Source organism: Limanda limanda, chromosome 8, assembly GCF_963576545.1.
Source record: "Limanda limanda chromosome 8, fLimLim1.1, whole genome shotgun sequence".
Classification (NCBI taxonomy): domain Eukaryota; kingdom Metazoa; phylum Chordata; class Actinopteri; order Pleuronectiformes; family Pleuronectidae; genus Limanda; species Limanda limanda.
In genome coordinates this window covers 20,267,667-20,286,929 of record NC_083643.1, presented here as the reverse complement: position 1 = coordinate 20,286,929, position 19,263 = coordinate 20,267,667, and the positions used below count along the sequence as shown (strand labels likewise).

Here is a 19,263-nt window from a genome sequence, read left to right as displayed (position 1 = left end):
CTGATACACATGGACTCTAGTGCCAATATTGTAATAACAGGTTTGCGGAGCAGGCTGCTTTAAAAACGATGTCCCTCCTCCGGTAGTAATAATAATAATGATGATGATGATGATAATAATAATAATAATAATAATAATAATAATAATAGAATGGGATAAATGGGTCTGATCTCGTCACTCTCTCAGTGATCTGTCTGATTCTGGCTCGTCTGTCATCCTACACGCTGCCGACATCACCGACTCACGTCTACGGGGGCCGAGAGAGCTGCGACGACACCGGCGTTTAGGATGAAGATGACCCGCATAGTGTCCGCGGCCCAGGTGCAGCGGAGCCTCATTCATCCGGACTCTGTCTTTCGTGCGACTGCAGGCTCCGTGGGGGGGTGGACCCGGGCTGAGGCGATCTGTGCTCGGACACCAGCTCGGGCTGCGGCGCTGTGGACATGGCCATGGTGGTTCCGCTGCTCCCCCCGGGCTCCTCTCCGTCCTCTGCCTTTTCCTTCGTCTCCTTTTTGCTTCTCCTGTGTTGTGCCCTTCTTCTCCTTTCTCTCTCTCTCCCTCTCTCTCTCTCTCTGTCTCTCTCTCTCTCTCTATTCTCAACGTGAGAGGCTGTGAATAAGGAAAGCGCAAGGATCCGAAGGCGGAGGCGGGGTTTTACGCAGACCTCCTCCTCCTCCTCCTTCACTGTCTTCTCTCTTCCCTTTCGCCATCTCTGGTTTATCAGGGGCGTAGCCAGGAATCATGTGCCCCCCCCACACGCACACACACTTCAACGTCATCTTTCTCCCCCCCCCAAAAAAATGCGTCAGCCATTCATAACTCAAATACAAATCATTATTTACTTCTCTCAGAGAGGCACATGGACATCCAATAATCAAGCGTTTTTAGAAAATACACTGAGAAACAAGTCGATAGCACTCTCGTCTCTTTCGGTGAATATTGTTAATTATTATCAGCTTATTGATTTAGCATTGAGACGAAAGACCCATGGGGAAAATAAGCCTTGCTTTTATCAGAAGATAACCAAATCAGCCTATACCAGCATCTCCAAAGCTTAATAGTTTTAGCATATTATAAATATCCATTAACCAGTTCTGCATGTGAATGTAGGTGGTGTAAGATTTTGGGGCTGGAAGCCTTCTGCTTTTTGTTTCCAGTTTAACCAATGACGTTTGAGCAGGTGTTGGTTTCCTGCTGGTCAATAGTCTGTGTGGAGGAGGAACATATTGCCTTTCTGCATTCATATGTAGATAGATGTTTAAAGAGATATAATATTTACAAAAAGTATCGATGTTTATGTTTTATGTTGAGAAACATTCAAATCACGTGGATTCGTCAGACTTTAAACAGTGAACAGAAGAAGCCCCCAAAATATCGGCCGCTGCCCCCAGAGGATAATTTGCCATCAGACGATCGCTGATGAGAAAAACACGTTATAGATAGTTCAGTTTGTTCATACAAAAACTCCCAAGAACTTCCCATATTGTCCTATTGACTGATCTGAATGCATGGGCTAATAGTATTTTAATGTATCTGCATTCATATGCACAAAGCTGTTTATAGAGATTAGTCAAAAGGCTATCTGGACCTAAACAATAAGGTGAGAGTGTAAGCACACTGACCACATCAGGAATGAGTGATTAAACGTCACACCTTCTTTTAGATAACTGACTAAATGACTGATACTCCTGGTATCTAATGTTACACATAAAATACAATGATACATCAAAACAGATCAATACTGTTACAGTATTGATCAAGAGAATAGAATTGTATATGCTAATCATCAATCAATGACAGCCGTTGTTACCGCTAGCAGCTACCATATAAAACATTTTATACTGCAGGGTTTCACACTGACAATGACATGTATATTCAAAGTGTGCAAGCACTACTTAACATTGTTCATTTTTTGTCTTCATGTTTTTTCCAATAGTTTGCAAGATGTTATAAAAACCACATGCTAACCAGGAATCTCATCTCAAATATCTTAACATGGCAAGATGTGAAAGAAAAAATTCTCACATATATCCCAACATCTGCCTCAATGTTTCTTTCAATTATTTGCATTTTTATTATCTCAATGCAAACAACAGAAACAAAGACCAGACACCAAATGAAAAGAGGCATTGGCTCTGTTTGCCGGTGCTAGGTTCCTACACTTCCCCCTGTGTTTTACACACATTTATCAAAACAAATGAATTCCTATTTGCATCTGGTTTCAATACTGGACGGTAATGGAGATGGATGTCAGAAGGGATTATCTTATGAATCCAGTTTTGTTTGGTTCTCCACTATACATATACATAGTAGGCTACATGTGTCCATATATATAGTATTATTGTTTAAGTCCCGCTTATAGTATTTTTTATTTGATTATAGTAAATATGCATTTTTTTATATTAAACTTTTGTTTCCTATTTTTATGTGTTCTATATTTATAACTGCACAAACACATCACTGAAAATTACTTGTATGTGTAAACCTGCTTGGCAATAAAACGATTCTAACCGATTCTGATGTGTTTGTTAGATCATAACTCAAAGGAACCTCCAGTGTAGAGTTTATAGTTATTTCTTTCAGGAGGATCTATTGTGGGTCTGTGGGACTTGATATTGACCTCACATTGACCTCTGTTCGAGGAGCACTGTATCATTCTCATAGAGGAATATTCATTTGTTGTAAGACTAAAATGTTATGTACAAAAGAAGGACTAATATAATGTTGTGGTAAACACGGGATTACACATTATGTGGCATAGAAAGAATGCTTGAATTTGTGGAGATTTTTCTCTAAACACCACATGTTTTGACATCTGAAAGCATTTCACATTGACATCATCAACTTGCAAATATTTGCTTCTTTGGTCAGTTATGAATGATTTTAAATATGTCTTTTAATGTTTTTTAAATTGACATGCTTAATCTTTGTAAACAGGCAGGGAGCCACTTCTTCAAATTCTTGAGCAACCAACCTGTTGTGGCCAAACTCCTGTCCAACAGTCAGACTCTTGACTCTTGTGGTCACCGGCATGCTTGTGTATTAAGACGCTAATTACAGAAGAGGAAGTTTAGGCCCTTGTCAAACACTATCAGATTAAACAGGGAAATCTGTTTTCCCTCTCTGCGCCGCACAATAGCTGGCTTAATTTCTAAGCATTCGCGGCATTTGTTGCCATTAAACAGGGTAAGTAGAGTGTCCAGTTATAGCAACACAGACTGTGAGATTAGTATCTGATCTGATTTCTCCCTTGGCCTCATTTGCACCCTGCAGCACAGACTGTGGTCGTCTGGTGAGCAAAGAGGGCAACCACTGCTCTCTTCTGGTGAAAGTTAGGTACTGTTAATGTCAGATGTAGAGTGTAAAAGCAAATGAATTTGGTGCGGGCAGGGTAAAAGATCACCTCTCTCAAAGTATATGACAAGATCAGTAAAATGTACTCAGCACTGAAACAGCTAAAAACACAAGTGTAACTGCGCTGTGCTTCTGAAACAGTTCTGGGCAGCACCTGTGGAAACTCTTCAAATGGTTCTTATATAAATGTTAATGTCCTATCACTTGCCACAGTCTCTTAAAGGCAGACCATTTTAAACCCCACTACATAAAAGTGCCTTGTGGCAGCAGATGCAAATCAACGTTATCGCTCTGCCAATATAACATGTCACAGTTTTTGCATGTTTTACATTTTGCATTTCCACAGACTATAAATCACTTATACCACCCTTAAATGCTGGCCACTTTCTATCGCAAAACTTTTTTTGCTGATGTAAGACTTTAGTTGGGATATTTAGTCTTTAAGTCAACAATATGGCAGTGTGAAATCAGGATATTGCAAAAAAATATTACCAGTTCAATAACTTGGATGTGCTGAATAATGAAAAATAATACAAAAAAAAATTAAATCTACAGAACATCCAATAAATGGACCATGTGCTGTATCCCATTTTAAGAACCAACAATAAATATATGTTAACAAACTCCATCTGCTGATAAAGACTGTGTGATATGAACCAAAAACTCCACAGTTTTTGAGGCTGGTTCTTGAAAGTCTTAGTCAGTAAATTTAACAACAATTTAGGATGTAGTGTCCACAAAGATCACCCGATCGTAAAGAAAAACATGGTGACCACAGTCCAGGTAGGGAGCAAAGACAGAACATATAACTGGGAGGTGCAATAAATGGATGATATTCTTTATTTCCTCTTTTAATATTTTGGGTGGCTCCTCAAAAAAAATTTTTTACTCCTGGCTACTGTCCTGTCTGGAAGACACTGAACTTTAATTAAAAAATTGTGGAGAAGATATGATACAATTTGAGAAATGACTGGCAGTGATATAAAATTAGTATCTTTAACTGAAACTACCAGGTAATGCAGTTAATATTATTAATATCTATCAATGAATTTGGATGATATAAGCTACAACAGCTCTGCACATCTACAGTAAAACGAACAGATGCAAAAGTTTATAGCTAACAGTGATATACGCTTCACACTTAAATTCACAGCACATAAAATTCCGCAAGTCTTCACTACTGAACCACTGAAAATGATTTACCAGTGGATATTCCAATTATCTTGTGCTGCTAGTATCAGTGTTACTGACACAGAAACGACACCCACATATTTGACGGAGTGAGAATCCAAAGAGAACTGGGATTCTTTGACATCAATGAACATCTGCAGGGATCAAACATAAACTGAGCGAAAATGAAGAGTTTTATGTGGTTCACCTTGACAGTGTAGAGCAGAGGATAATGACAAGGACACGTTTCACACTTCGTCATCAGATGACAGCCGACATGGTGACTCATTGGTTCAGTTTATCATTAGTTTAGTGATGCAGCATGGAGACTTTGTACCAGGAACGTCACAGATGGGAATGTGATGGTTCTGTGAGAATGTGCTGCGGTAGAGAAAGAGCACAGTAGATGTTTTCCTTTAATGTATCCAATCTCGCCAAAATGTGTTCCACCGGCTTCTTTCTATGGAAAAATGCAAAAAGAGCCAAAAAGTAGTCGACGTGCAAGAGGCGAATGAGGTGAATGAGGCCCAGGGACAGTTGGTGAGGAGGAACCAGTTGGTGCTTTTATACTCATATGTTTCTAAAAGGCGAACTGGATGGATGTAATTTCGGATTCATTTCATACTGCATTGGACTTAACAAGTTTTTAACAAATAAAATGTTTCACAATGGACTCTGTATGAATATTGTTTCCCTGTCTTTTCAGCAGAGTTAAAGATTTCATAATCAATTAGAAATGTAAATGCATGTATGGTTAACTAGAATAAAATGTCAAACTGCAGAAGCCAAAACAAACATGTGTGACTTTGGCAAATAAACAAAAAAAGGTTATCCTGAGTTATCAACATATATGTTTGCATTATTCTGATGGCACAGTGGGAATGCATAGTAATTCTGTGAGGTCTCTGATTAAAGATTTGGGCCTTTAAACGCACAGATATGTCCATATATCTATATCTAAAAAACGGATTTTTAATCTGTTTTCGATCCCACAAACAGAGCTGAACACCACTGAGTTTCCTCGCGTTGAATTCTGGGATACCAGAACACCTTTGTGGGTTCACGGAATATCTCGCCGCATATGACACCTGCTCTCACCGCAGCCGTGACCTGGCGCCCCCGCGCGTGCCCGTCAAACACTTCGCACTCGTGAGGAGCGTGCACGAAAGGCTCGCTCCGGATCCTGACACGTGACCTGCTCTTTCATAGTTAGTCTCGAGAAAGGTAATTTTAAATAATCTGCGCACTTTCTCTGTTCCACACCTCGTGTACTTCTGTCCACACGCTGTGCGTTGTGTTGCAGCTCAGGTAACTGTAGCTAACATTAGCCTTGAAGCCGTTCTAGCTAACGCGCTAAGAACAAAAACCTGCATTTGTTGACGACCTAGCTTACTTAAAAAAATATAGTTTCTGTGTTGTTGTTTTTTCTGCTCCAGCACGCGTTAGCTAGCGCAGGAAGTCCAACAGCTAACGGTGCTAGCTCACCTATAGCTAACTAGCTTCCAATAACTCAGGCTAAATGAATCGGGTTGCCACAGGTGTTGAATGTACTAATTGTCAGTCGCTTTAGATAAAAGCGTCCGCGAATTGACATGTAATGTAATGTTCAAGCTGTTCTCTGTTGATAGGAGCTCAGACATGCTGACTGCTCTGCGCTGCGTGCTGTCCAAGCTGGTGTCTCCACTGTGGAGGACCGACAAGGTGGATGGAGAAGACAGCTACCCCTGTGCACCAGGTCAATGTCACAACCCTAAACCCGTCTCCGCCATTCTGCACATCGAAACCACTGCATCACAAACACACTAACATGTCGGATGGCCCTTATTTCTCACGGTGGTCAGGCACGGAGGACGTCCGCCACCTGCGGGGCGGTGTGGTGACCCAGCTCTTCCTCGACCACGGCCTGATAGACGGTGATGTGCACTTCACCAGCGGCCAGGTGTTGGGCGGGATACCGCTGAAAGAAGGGGACCTGGTGAACTGTATAGCAGTGAGAGATGGTGCCCAGGGGGGATGGAAAGCTGTCAGGGTGAGTCCTTATTCACCTGCAAGTTCCTGTAGATTCATGCTGTACAACATCAGGAGAATATGCCCCCTTCTCACTCAGAAGGCAGTGCAGGTTCTGGTCCAGGCCCTAGTCATCTCACGCCTAGACTACTGTAACTCCCTCCTGGCTGGTCTACCTGCTGGTGCCATCCGACCTTTGCAGCTCCTTCAGCATGCAGCAGCTCGACTGGTTTTTAACCAACCTAAATTCACTCAAACTACTCCGCTCCCTTCACTGGCTACAAGTGGCCGCCCACATCCGCTTCAAAACATTAGTACTTGCGTACCATGCTGTGAAAAGATCAGGTCCAGTCTACATCCAGGACATGGTCAATCTTTACACCCCAGCCCGTTCTGCTTCTGCCAATCGGCTTGTTGCTCCTTCACTGCGAGCTGAACACTCAAAATCACGACTGTTTGCTGTCCTGGCTCCTAAATGGTGGAATGAGCTCCCCATTGATATCCGGATATCAGAAAGTTTACACATCTTCCCCCGCCAACTACAAACATACCTCTTCCGACAATACCCTGCATAAAAGAAAAAAAAAACACTAACAATTTTTGAAACTAACAATTTCGTAGCACTTAAATGGCACTTACTTATAGCACTTTGTAGTTTAGCTTTATTTTTGAAGAAATTGTACTTTCTTGATTCTTGTTGTTCTGGGTTTGTACCCTGGGGGCTGAATGCACTTATTGTAAGTCGCTTTGGATAAAAGTGTCAGCTAAATGAAATGTAATGTAATGTAAAGTAGCTCAAAGGTTGTTTTCGTAAGTACAGGATATGCACAGCCTGCTGATCCTGTGCCAGAATCCAAATGGTTGTGTACCACCTTAGATATGGACGTCCATTGCGGGCTTTATAATACACAGACGGTTTCATCCTGTCGTTCAGGTGGAGAAGAGTGCCGATGCCTGGGAGGACGGAGGAGGAACGTCACTAGAGGCTGACTGCATGCAACTCCGGCCTCTCATCGGCACAGTCACGTCATTTGACAGAGATGGCGGCTACATTAACCAGACCACATACTTCCCACGCAGCAGTCTTTGGGAAGGTACGGCTACTGTACTTCACACACCAACAGTTTGAGCCTGTTTAACCTCCATGATGATTTGCATTAACCTACTGTGTCACATTCACCCACAGTAGCCATGGAGCCCCAGACAGCATTTTTCGTCTAATTTGTTTTACAGTTGATGTTTGGTTAGCTTTAAGACCGAGTGTGGGTTAAATAAACTTGCAGCTCCATCAAAATTTACTACCACTTGGATGAAGGCTGATGTTAACTTCCCTGCCCACTGGCACACTCAGTGTATTTCCTCTCCTCTCTTTTAGGTTATGAGCCAATGAAGGGAGACTGGGTCCAAGTTAAATATTTTATCAATCCAACCCAGTGGACCACCCAGGCTCATTCTGTGGTCCCCTTACGCTATTGCCGCCTAGACCAGGTAATTGCATCATTGAAATTGTTAGGCTCTACAGACTTATTAGGCTTATTAGGACTAGATACAGAAAAGAAAATGAAGTGTTAGTGCTTTAAAAGTAATTATGTTCATGTAGGATTCAAATCCTTGTTAAGTTCTAAATCTAATTACTTCTTTATTTTTGCTTTCCCCTTATTTGAATGATCCTCTGTTCCCAGGTGCCTGTGACCAGCGTGTTTGGTAACAATGGAGTGGTGGAGGACAAAGTGTTCTTCAGCCTGGACTCTCTGCTACTGCCCGCCCAATACCGGCCTGTGCTAGGGCACCTGGTGAACCTGGTAATGGTGGAGAGCAATCAGTCCATCTACAGTTGGAGAGCCCTGTGCATGGCGCCCTGCCTTCAGAGGTAGTGTGTTTTGACTTCTATTGTTCATAGGACTTCAGCAAACAATTAGATGCATCATTGATTAATCTGCTGATTTGTTTTTAATCTTTGGATCTTTGTAATACCTGTGACAAGTTCACAAGGTCGTGGTATTCAGTTTACTGTGTTCAAATTTTGATGTTGGTGATGCAGATGAGTAATTTGATGCCTTCCCCTTTTGTTTGTTGGTGTTGCAGTGTGAGTCTTCCTGCTGCAATTCTCCCAGATACTGAACTCCAGAGCCTCCTTGAAAACAAAGGAGGCCTGAACGTAACAGAGTATGGACAGTTTGGAGATCTGAGGATTGGGGAGAGACGAGAGCTGGTGCTCTGGATACAGTAAGTGACCACAATAAAAACAAGAAAATAATCACATTCTGAGTGAACTATTTTTTAATCATTGGCACTTTTATTAAAAATAGGGCTGCCCTTAATTTTTATTTGATGTTGCACATTATACTGTTATTAATTTTCATCTTTCTACTACAACAGAAATAAGGGTTCAGAGAACCACAGGTTGAAATGCTGTGACTTTGCCGGCTGGGACTCTGAAAAACAGTTCAGCCTTGTTACTGTCAGAGACTCCGCACCACAGGGACAGAAACAACATTTGCGTGGAAACAGTTCAGGGTCTGGCTCTACTCCCGTGTCTACTGAAAAACTAGCCGGTGATTCAAAAGAGGTAGAGAAAGAAAATGGTGATGGGGATAAGGAGAATATCCATATCCAGGAAAGAGAGCTGGATATTCCACCAGGAGGGAGGCTGGCTGTTGTAGTAGCCTGCCAAGCAAAGTAAGTTACTTTTTTTAAATTCTTGTGGCAATAGTATAAATTACAGAAGCAGTTGTAGGAGTAATGGGTCAAAAAGATAAATGTAGACTGTAGAAGTGTTTGGCTTCATCTCTGTCGGGTCTTGCTCTGCTGCCATGAAAAATGAGCTCCACTCACTGAGGTGCCAAGTGTGTCTGAATTTCATGGGGAAATTGCTCAGGAGCCTGGGAAGCTGTGCCGAGCTGCTGTTGCTGCACTTCTCTTCTTTCACCATTGGGAGGCGCCTGGAGGTCACAGTGGGCAGTGAAGAGGAGAACCTGCTGCAGCCCTCGCTGCCCTACGCTCCCAGTGACGCTTGTTCTCTCCCAGCAGTGCCCTCTGAAGTGATCACTGTCTCTGCTACAAAAGGCCCACCAAGGTATCCACTCAACTACATGCACTGAGGAAGAGCTCTGGTATTTAGATTTAATACATAATTTTGCAGCAGCATCCCATCCTCACTCCCCCACTGGCCTGCGCTCAGTTTGTACTTCAACAGTGAACACAAACACTAATGAAGATATAAGGATCCATCCAGTTCTGAATATATTACTGTTTGTTTGTGGATTCACTCTAGAATTAATGGGGAACGCATTTCCCATCCAAAAAATTTACATTTTGTACGCACGCAACTCACCTGCCACACACCCCACAAGATGCACACAGCCAGGACATCAGGTTAAAGCAGATTGAAACAATTTGGATTTGTGATAAAAATGATTAAAAACTATATGAATGCGATTGTCAGTTTGTGTGTGAAGAGCAGACAAACACGCACACACTCACAGTTAAAGAATCCGAGAGCAAACCCTGTCAGGATTGTCATAGATGTCTGTTATTATTATAAGTACTAAATACTATACGTGTACGTTGCTGTGCCCAATTGACCATGAAGATATCTTCCTCTGTGTATCTCTGCAACACAGGCTGTCATTTGTCCAAAATGTATTGTTTATGTCACCTCTTGTTTGACTTGACTTTTCCTCCACCAGGCTTACTAATCGGCGGCTGCCAAACTTCTTGGGGACCTTTCCAGCACCTCGTGCTTTGAGAGACTGTGTGGAGGCGCAGAGGGATGTGCTGGTGGTTGAGCCAAGCCTCGGCGAGGTGAGCAGGCACATGATGATGTGTAGTGTGGTCATGTTAATCAATGTAAGAAAAGTAAAAAAAAAGCCACTTCATCAACACGTGTTGGTTAGCAGTGTAGTTTTGGATTTTTGATGATGGAGTCTACCAATGTTTACTTACCATAAGTATAGATTAAATGTTAAGGAAGAAGATGAGCTCTAGGTCAACACTGTTCGGCACAGCATTTGCTCCAGACTCTCCTGTTGTGTGTTTTATTTCACCTTTGGTGTGGAAAAGAAAAAAACTTTTACAGGAATAATTTGAAATATCCTGTTTTCCTTCTCCTGCTGTGTTTTTTTGCTCAGGTGCTGTCACCATCCAACATGTATTCACGCTTCTCAGCCCTTCTCTGGTTGGAAGAACTGCATGCAGAGAGGGAAGTGGGAGAATTCACAATCATTGGAGCCATTCTCAGGAAGGGAGCTGTCCACCTGCACTTAGAGGTCCTGGGGTTGGCTGAAGGCAGACCCAGTCTTAATATAGGTGAATAAGTGTCTTTCTGTTAATGCTGAGGTATTGCAGCCATTTATCTTGTCAGTTTTTATGCAACAAAAGAAATATTGACCAGCTGTTTCTACAGGGGACAGAATAGTGTTGAAGAAACCACGGAATGACGGTGCGGTAATGGAGTACATAAGTTTCGTTACAGAGGTACGGAGATATTTTATACTTTGAAGAACATGTTATCCCGGATCTATGGTTTGGGATCCACCTTTTACACCACTATTCGGGTCGGGTCCTGTTCTATTACCACTGGCCCAGGTCTATGTAACAATATGTGTAATAATGCAGTGTGTTTCTGGACGGCCATAGATGATAGCTATTTAGCAATGGTAGCAGCCACAACTACGAACATGTAATTTTAAAAGAGCATATCCAAATTATCTTTATTATACTGTAACAAAACTGCAAATCTGATTGTAAAGGAATCATGTTGTCATCCATCCCAATGACTACAGATTTAAGATTTAATCTGAACTCTCTTTTAGATTAAATTAGCCATGCTGCTATAACAATCCGCAAAAGAAGAATAGCACAAAGTCTTACTTGGAGGACAGCTGCATCATGGCCAGGAACAGGGGACAAGGCTGCTAAAATTGCTTTAGGAGGTCACATTTCACAGAGAAGCATTTCAGATTAACCTTGTAAATGGTAAACAGTTTGGTTTTGACACCTTGTGAACTAACATAAACTAAATAAAGAAATCAAATGTGAAAATCATGAATTTTTGGACCTTGGATGCATCATGCTCAATCGATCATAAATGCTGATAAAATGTGGATGTAATCTGATGCTCTGTTTTGACCCAGATCCAGGATGAGGATGTTAGTTTGAGAGTAAACTCAGAGTTTCAGCGCAGTTACCTCGGAGAGCCGCTTGATATTGAGTTCTCTTACAACAGGTGAGAAAAAAGAAGACTTAATATCATCTTAAATTCTTCTCTCAATGATGCTTTTACATTTCTGTTGCACATAATGCTTTGTGGTTAATCTGTTTCAGTTTGCCTTTAACATGAGTCCTTTGACCATTTGCATTTACAGAACCACCTCGAGGCGGTGTCATAATGCACTTCTCCTGACGAAGCAGTTTGGAGGCAGTAAGCTGAGGCATTTTCTGCTCTTTATAGCATGTGTTTCCTGACATTTTAGGGATTATTGTTTTCAAAAAGGTCAATATCAAAATTATATAAAATAAGAAATAATAGAATACAAGTTATGTAAAAGTCTTTATATTATAGTAAATACATAGGTAAAAGAGTTAATTCTTAATAATATAGAGTACGCATTGTTTGCAAAGTTAAAGAAAAGAGTAAATATTTCGTCCTCATTTCAGTAACACAAAACTGACACCAGAGGACGCTATTTGTCCTTTACCTCATCCTTTAGTACACTTGTATCTTAGCGTGCACAGATGTTTAGAATCTGTTTCACACAGTAGCTCCACAATAGTTTAATAGACATGATCCATAATTAAATGTTTACAAATGTAAACTGTCTGCAAGTTTTAATAGCATCTGTTTTTAAATGGTTTAAATTGCTGTAATTTCTCTATTCTTGTGCAGTTCTCTTCCCCTCCAGAGTGACTCCTCAGACCCCTCAGTGGACAGGAAAGTGGATGGATGACAATGAGGTGAAAGAAAGAAAATCGCTAATGTCTGTTTTGTTTAGTTTTTCATTAATTGTATCTGTATCTATACCAGGCTCCAAGGCCGAAAAACAGAAATGTGTCGAGGGTTTCCATCGACATGAAGTCAAAGGCCACGCAGACTAAAAGTACAAGTTACTTCGATTTTCAGTTTTGTTTTTAACATTTCGTTTACATATCAGGTCCCTTTCTGCACATCAATAGCTAAAGCATTATTGCTCTTAGGTGGAGGACTGCTGTCGAAACCCATTCCAAGCAAAGGGCACCTCTTTAACCCAGAGCTGAACCCCCCTCAGAGAAATGCAGTGAAGAGCATCCTGGAAGGAGAATGTCGCCCCATTCCATATGTGCTATTTGGACCTCCAGGCACCGGAAAGACAATCACCCTCATAGAGTCCATACTACAGGTGCATACACACCATCTCAATATATTCATTGTAACATTAAGAGTGGCTCCAAACCTCTCAGTAGAAACCCCATGTATTGATGATAATGTGTGTTATGATTATAGCAAATCAGTCGTAACTTTAGGATAACTTGTTCAAAGATAATTAGACTTGAACATAATGTGTTAAACAAATATATCTTAGAAGTTAAAAGTTGGATTTAAAGTTTTATCTAATTTCTTTTCTGTTTTATCCTGAGGTGACCACCAGTGACTGTATGTAAAAATGTATCAACTTCTTCCCATGCATTGGTGATGTCATTAAGAGCAGCAGTAAGTCTGCACAGTAGTGACCTGCATTTTGTATACAAAGTCAGTCTTGATGTCTCACCCCATTTTTACAACATCAAATAGCTAATGAAAACCGCATTTAGCAGAGAAAATAATAGCACTTGAACACAGATTAATTATTAATAAATTAATTAATTAATAAAATGAAACTAAAATGACAGAAACTATCTCTGGACATTTCTATTAGATGTGACCTTTGAGTTTGTGTCATCCCCTAGCATGGAGGTGGCAGGGATTGTGACCTATTATCTTACCAGCCAGCAGGTGGCGAACAAGAAGTTTGTCTTCACTTTTGTCGAGCTGTATTTATATAGTCATTGGTGTCCGCATTTATTTGTTTTTTAAAAATACTGTCCATGTATATACATCTAAAATAAAAAAGGTCTTAAGTTGTTTTGTAACAATGACTTTGATAATAATCTGAAAATACTGGTATTGACGGAAAAGGTTTTTCATCACTCTGGTGCCCTGTTTGAGCAACTTCATAGTCAAAGTCTTTTCCCCTCCAGGTTTACCACTTTATCCCCAGCAGCCGGGTGCTCGTATGCACTCCCTCCAACAGTGCTGCTGACCTCATCTGCGTCCGTCTGCTAGAGAGCGGCTTCCTGCATGCAGCAAGTCTGGCCCGCGTGAATGCGTCTTGTAGGCAGCATGAGGTACCCAACAGCAGCAGAAAAAAGTTATTCACTGCAGTTTTTTGGCTACAGGCACCTCAGTTACATTATGTATGATCAAAGGGAGAATATGCATGTTCCACTGTGCAGTAATGTCTGTACAGATGCCATCGCCACCAGGTAGGGTGGTACAGTTGTCAGTAATCCTATCTAAATAATAGATGAGGCTGTGGTAAAATACTCTGCCCGCATCTTCTTTTAGTACCTTGCTTAATTATCCAAAATTTATATGCCATGTTGATGTGACTGTGTTTCTATCTAGTCAATCCCAGAAGTGCTGAGACTGTACTCCAGGGCAGGAGAGGACATCCGTCAGGCCTCTTTTCACAGGATCGTGGTCAGCACCTGCTCCAGCGCTGGGATGTTCCACAGTATTGGACTACAGTAAGAGCCGTATTCGACAGTGGATATAGTTAAGGGGTGATATATTATGCTCATATTCAGATTCATAATTTTATTTGGGCTATTAGTTGAAATGGTGTACATGCTCTAATGTTCAGACAAGGTGTCACTTTCTTCATTATTTCTATTGCTGCAGCTCCTCTTTTTAGCCTTGGTCTATTCCCAGATTCTGATCAGATTTCTAACTTGATGTAAGTCTAGATTGTGTCTGTGACAATTCCAGCCAATCAGAGCACAGGACAAAGTGAAGGTGGTAAAGGTCCATGTAGTGAAAAAACAATGTCTATCGGGTTCGGACAGTTTCTCTCCTGCTCATATAGGGTCGGGCAGAAAAATGCAGTCTGATCAATTCGCTATTCTTTATAACTGTGACGTCCACTGAAACGTTTTACCTCATCCAGACTGATGTGTCATTCTTTGAGCAGGATGACGCAGAACAGCAGGATAATAATTTGGACTCGGAGTAGCTTCACGATCAAATGTTATTTGTCAGGGTTTGGTCCTGGTGAAAGATCGTGTAGTGTGTGACCCCCTATTGTCAGTCAGCTGTGTAGTGTAAACTCACTATACCTGCAAGACTCACAATCACACGAAAAAAGCAAGTCAAATAGTGTGAACTCTGCTTCAAATACTTAGGTCTTAGCTTTCAGGGCAGTGCCAGACTAGCCGCAAGGCATGCATTCTGCTATTGTGAGGCATGACACATCACATGACATCACGATTCCCCAGAAGTATCAACCAGACTACTGACGAGACACATGACAGGAGCAGAGACTTCTGTGGGGGAGAGCGGCTCCCTTTACCGTGAACTTTATAAACCTTTTACAGACACATTTAACTACAATAACACACTATAGAGGAAAAATGTATTCTGAAATAGTATAATGTGTCCAAACACACTCTCCCACTTCAGTTTCTATCTACTAACTGATTTTGATTTTACTCAGAGTGGGACATTTCACTCATTTTTTCTTGGACGAAGCCGGCCAGGCCACTGAGCCAGAGTCCCTGATCCCCATGAGCCTTGTGTCAGAGAGAGATGGACAGGTCAGCACACATCATACTCGCACACAGTCTTAGTTCACACTGTGAAGTCAAGTATTCAGTATTTGTCTAATCATATCATATTTGGATCAAAGATTACATTTGCACCATCCCTGTTTCTATTGTGGATGCATAAGAGCAACAACAATTGCATTTAACATTTGTACTATCCTCACTTCAATTAATTATAACATATGCATTTCTGCCCTCACATTTTTCATGCCTTTTTTATTATTTTCACTTGTGGTCCATTCCTGGATAAACTGATTTCATTTCTGTATTTCTGTATTCTTAGCAAATCAGGCTAACAGATTTTTAATTAACTCCCTGATGGATTGAGCTTTGTTTATTCATTACTCTTTTGTATCCTTGCCTGCTTAGATAGTGTTGGCCGGAGACCCCCGTCAGTTGGGTCCAATAGTGAAGTCCAAGCTGGCTGCTGCCTTTGGCCTGGGGGTGTCTTTGTTAGAGAGGCTCATGTCCAACCCACTGTACTCCAGACAGGACTGGGGATACAACCCTAAACTGGTGGGTGCACAGCATTAAACAGTCTCTTGTGTGATCAGCTATTTTAAAGTGGTCTCTGGGAGAAAGAGTCACACTGGCAATCAGAGTGTCTCACATGTTATGTAGATTCTATGCTACGCTACATGGTGCCTGTAATGTGTATATATATGTTTAGTTTTAAATAATTGCACGTTAATACAATAATAATTGTTGAGAAAGGTATTCGAAAATTCCTTTGTGCTCTGTAGTGTGTACATGTTGAATCTGCTTTTCTTTTTTTTAAACTACAGGTGACTAAGCTTATTTACAACTATCGTTCTCATGAGGCCCTGCTCACGCTGCCTTCCAAGCTCTTCTACCAGGGGGAGCTGTGCTGTGAAGCCTCCAGGGCCGTAGTAGAGTCCCTCTGTCAGTGGAAAACCCTGCCCAAAAGAGGCTTTCCTCTCCTCTTTCACGGTGTCAGGGTAATGAGGACTTTTTTCAATAACTTATCTGCACTTTTACAAATCTCCTGTGGAGTGAGACCTATTGTTGACTGAATATAAATTTGCATCAGGTTACTTGTTTAATGGTCACATCTGTACACTCTAATATAGCATCTAATATTTACTGCAGTGATTTTGCTTTCTTTTTTAGGGTACAGAAATGAGGGAAGGTAAAAACCCATCGTGGTTCAACCCTGTGGAGGCCGTGCAGGTGATGGTCTACTGCATCGAGCTGGCCAAGAAGCTCTACAACCCTGTGGATGCCTCTGACATTGGCATCATTGCCCCCTACAAGAAACAAGTAAGAGTCCTCAGAATAGCTGAGTGAGAATTACTTACTTTACCCCCCCCACCCTCCCCAAAATTTCTTGAAAATCAGTTAAGTAGTTTTTTTGTGTAATGCTCCAAACTAACCAATAAGCAAACTGGTGAAAACAATCTCCTTGGAGGAGGAAAAAGCTAATTCAATATAATTTTATATTCAACCTCCATAAGCATTAAATGGCTTTTAGAATTGTGGATGTTCAGCTTTTCATTGTGCAGATCCTGAAGTGTTCTTGTTTTTACATTGCTGTTTTCAGTGTGAGAAGATTCGGGTGCTGCTGGGTAAAGTTGGCCTCTCTGACATCAAAGTGGGCTCAGTGGAAGAGTTCCAAGGACAAGAGTTCCTGGTCATCATCATGTCTACGGTAGGCAAACACCGACTTTGGGTAATTCTGAAGCTTTATTCTGAATCAGACGTCATTTTTAGCATTTAGTAGCATCTACATGAATTCAAATTTCATTCAAGCAGCAGCTTATTTTTGAGGAGCTGGTTATAATCCTGAATTATATTACAGTATACTCTCTTCTTCGTAGAACTTGGATAAAATATGAACTTGCACCACACAAAAAGAATACATTTAACTTTTCCCACTTTATATGAAGGCGCTGACCAGACATTGTCTTTGTTGAGCTTGTAATTAGCTCAACAGTCTGTACCTGCAAGTTGATTTTTTTTAGAAGAGCGCCTTGATATCAGAAATACTTTATTGATCCCAGGGTGAAATTGTTACCATACCATTGTTGTTAGGATGTGCTAGATGTTACTTTTTTGACTTTTGCAATGTATTTTATAATTTGAGATGTACCAACAATACCCTCACAATAATTTTCTGTCATAAAATGGCACATTAAGGATGTAATAAAGGTATGAAAACCCCAGTGTTTGCCAGAATCAAGAAATCACATCAGCCATTATCATCCTTTTTAAATGAGGAGAGTCTGTGGAGCACGAACATCAGTCATAACCTTCCCGTGGTTTATTTCCTGTATTCGCTCTCTGATAATATAGGTGCGCTCTAATGAGTCCGTACCGAGTGATGATTTGCAGAATGCGCTCGGCTTCCTCGCCAACCCCAAACGCTTCAACGTGGCCGTCACTCGTCCCAAAGCACTGCTCTTAATTGTCGGAAACCCCCACATTCTCATTAGGGTAAGTGACAAAACACTGAATTAGATCCTGGCTGTAATACAGCATGTTTGTTGGTTCAGTCCTGTTATACACTACATCCTGCCTATTAGGTTCTTTACACGTTTTCATCCCTTTCCAGGATTTATGCTTCAGGGCTCTGCTGCAGTACTGTTTCATTAATGGAGCATATCTGGGCTGCGACCCCCCTCCCTCCCTCAGAGACGCCCAGATGTACGTAAACCCATCACAGATGCACGCTTTATCCATTATGGACATTTACACTCAGTGGCCAGTTTATTAGGTACACATTTACAATCTAAGGCAGCACAAAACAACTGGTCCGCCATGAAGTTGTTTTATGATCTTTATTACGATGGAGCTTTGTGGTCATCGTTAGTTGTACTAGACAAAATTATATTTAGAGGAGTTTCTCATAGTTTGACTTTCTTATATGGACATTTGGGAGGACAGAAAACTAAATGATGGATAGATCGATTTAGGTGTTACAGCGGCAGAAGTACGCAATACATAGAATAAAATAGATATAGCACATATTTAAGTTCAATTGGACCCATAACACTAATATTCCATTAGCGGGAGCACATCCATGAGAGATGTGCTTGAACAAGTCTGCAGATTTAGTGCATGTTACGTAGAATGGTTCTGTTACTAATAACAGCTCACACCAGGCATCCCATGATATGATTATGTAATTAAATTTAAACTAGTGCATTTCCTAAACAGTATAGCAATATTGCTCAGTTTAAGATGTATAATAAATATAGTAAATTAATAATTTATAGTCTTTGTAAAGGAGTTAGTTGTTTTGAATTGCTGCAGGTTGTACAGATGTAACTAATAAATTTGACACAGAGTGCATGAGTTTCGTTATAAATCTATACTTTGTATCTATAATTTGATATTGAAAATTGGATGTGTGCGATATGCAACAATATTAACTGTAAATCAATTTTTTGTTTGCGTTAAAATTATATTTGCTTGTCTTAAAGTTGGTGTTTTTTAGTTCAGTTTTTTGCAAAGTAGAAAACATTTCTAAGTGAAATAACTATTTCACAAGCTTAATGTGACAAATGGAGTTTTAATGTTGTTTTAATCTGTCTTCTGCCCCTAAAAAATCACTTCTTTTTTTTCTCCCACAGTGTTACAGAGGAGCAAAAAGTTGAGTAGGAAGATGACGTTATCATGGTGTACCTCAGCTCTGTCAACTGGACTGTTTTTGTTGTTCCCTTCACTTTTCGTTGGCTTGTCTCTGTTGACTGAAATGTCTTGTTTCTGTGAAAGCTGAACACAGCTCCAGTCGGGGATAGAAATGAATAAAGATAACGCTTGTGTACACTGCACAATTACTTGTCATTATTAGCCTGATGTGCTTGACTGTGCATAAGATTTTCTTCTATTTAGCCCTTTCAGATCAATGGTAAATAATCGTGAATTGCGTCA

General features: G+C 40.8%; 1 protein-coding gene across 1 annotated transcript; it reads left to right on the top strand.

The window, feature by feature from the left end:
* Positions 1 to 288: 288 nt before the first annotated feature.
* mov10l1 (Mov10 like RNA helicase 1) lies at positions 289 to 19,031 on the top strand. Its single transcript, XM_061077254.1, has 28 exons — positions 289 to 358; positions 5,570 to 5,673; positions 5,828 to 5,832; positions 6,153 to 6,259; positions 6,366 to 6,553; positions 7,466 to 7,625; positions 7,907 to 8,019; positions 8,214 to 8,401; positions 8,617 to 8,757; positions 9,410 to 9,607; positions 10,221 to 10,335; positions 10,662 to 10,839; positions 10,937 to 11,007; positions 11,667 to 11,758; positions 11,898 to 11,953; positions 12,419 to 12,518; positions 12,577 to 12,629; positions 12,712 to 12,908; positions 13,747 to 13,893; positions 14,174 to 14,295; positions 15,261 to 15,360; positions 15,739 to 15,885; positions 16,155 to 16,328; positions 16,501 to 16,650; positions 16,931 to 17,038; positions 17,683 to 17,823; positions 17,942 to 18,033; positions 18,963 to 19,031. Exons 1-28 carry the CDS (start codon positions 289 to 291, stop codon positions 18,988 to 18,990), a joined length of 3,345 nt encoding a protein of 1,114 aa, XP_060933237.1. The 3' UTR covers positions 18,991 to 19,031.
* The last annotated feature ends 232 nt before the right edge of the window (positions 19,032 to 19,263 follow it).

What these genes read in the sequence shown, in the direction of transcription:
- mov10l1 (XM_061077254.1), top strand. Translation starts at nt 289, where the DNA reads ATGAAGATGACCCGCATAGTGTCCGCGGCCCAGGTGCAGCGGAGCCTC. An exon ending in GCTATTGCCGCCTAGACCAG is followed by an intron (nt 8,020 to 8,213) that starts GTAATTGCATCA and finishes CTCTGTTCCCAG; the next exon opens with GTGCCTGTGACCAGCGTGTT. An exon ending in TTGAGCCAAGCCTCGGCGAG is followed by an intron (nt 10,336 to 10,661) that starts GTGAGCAGGCAC and finishes TTTTTTGCTCAG; the next exon opens with GTGCTGTCACCATCCAACAT.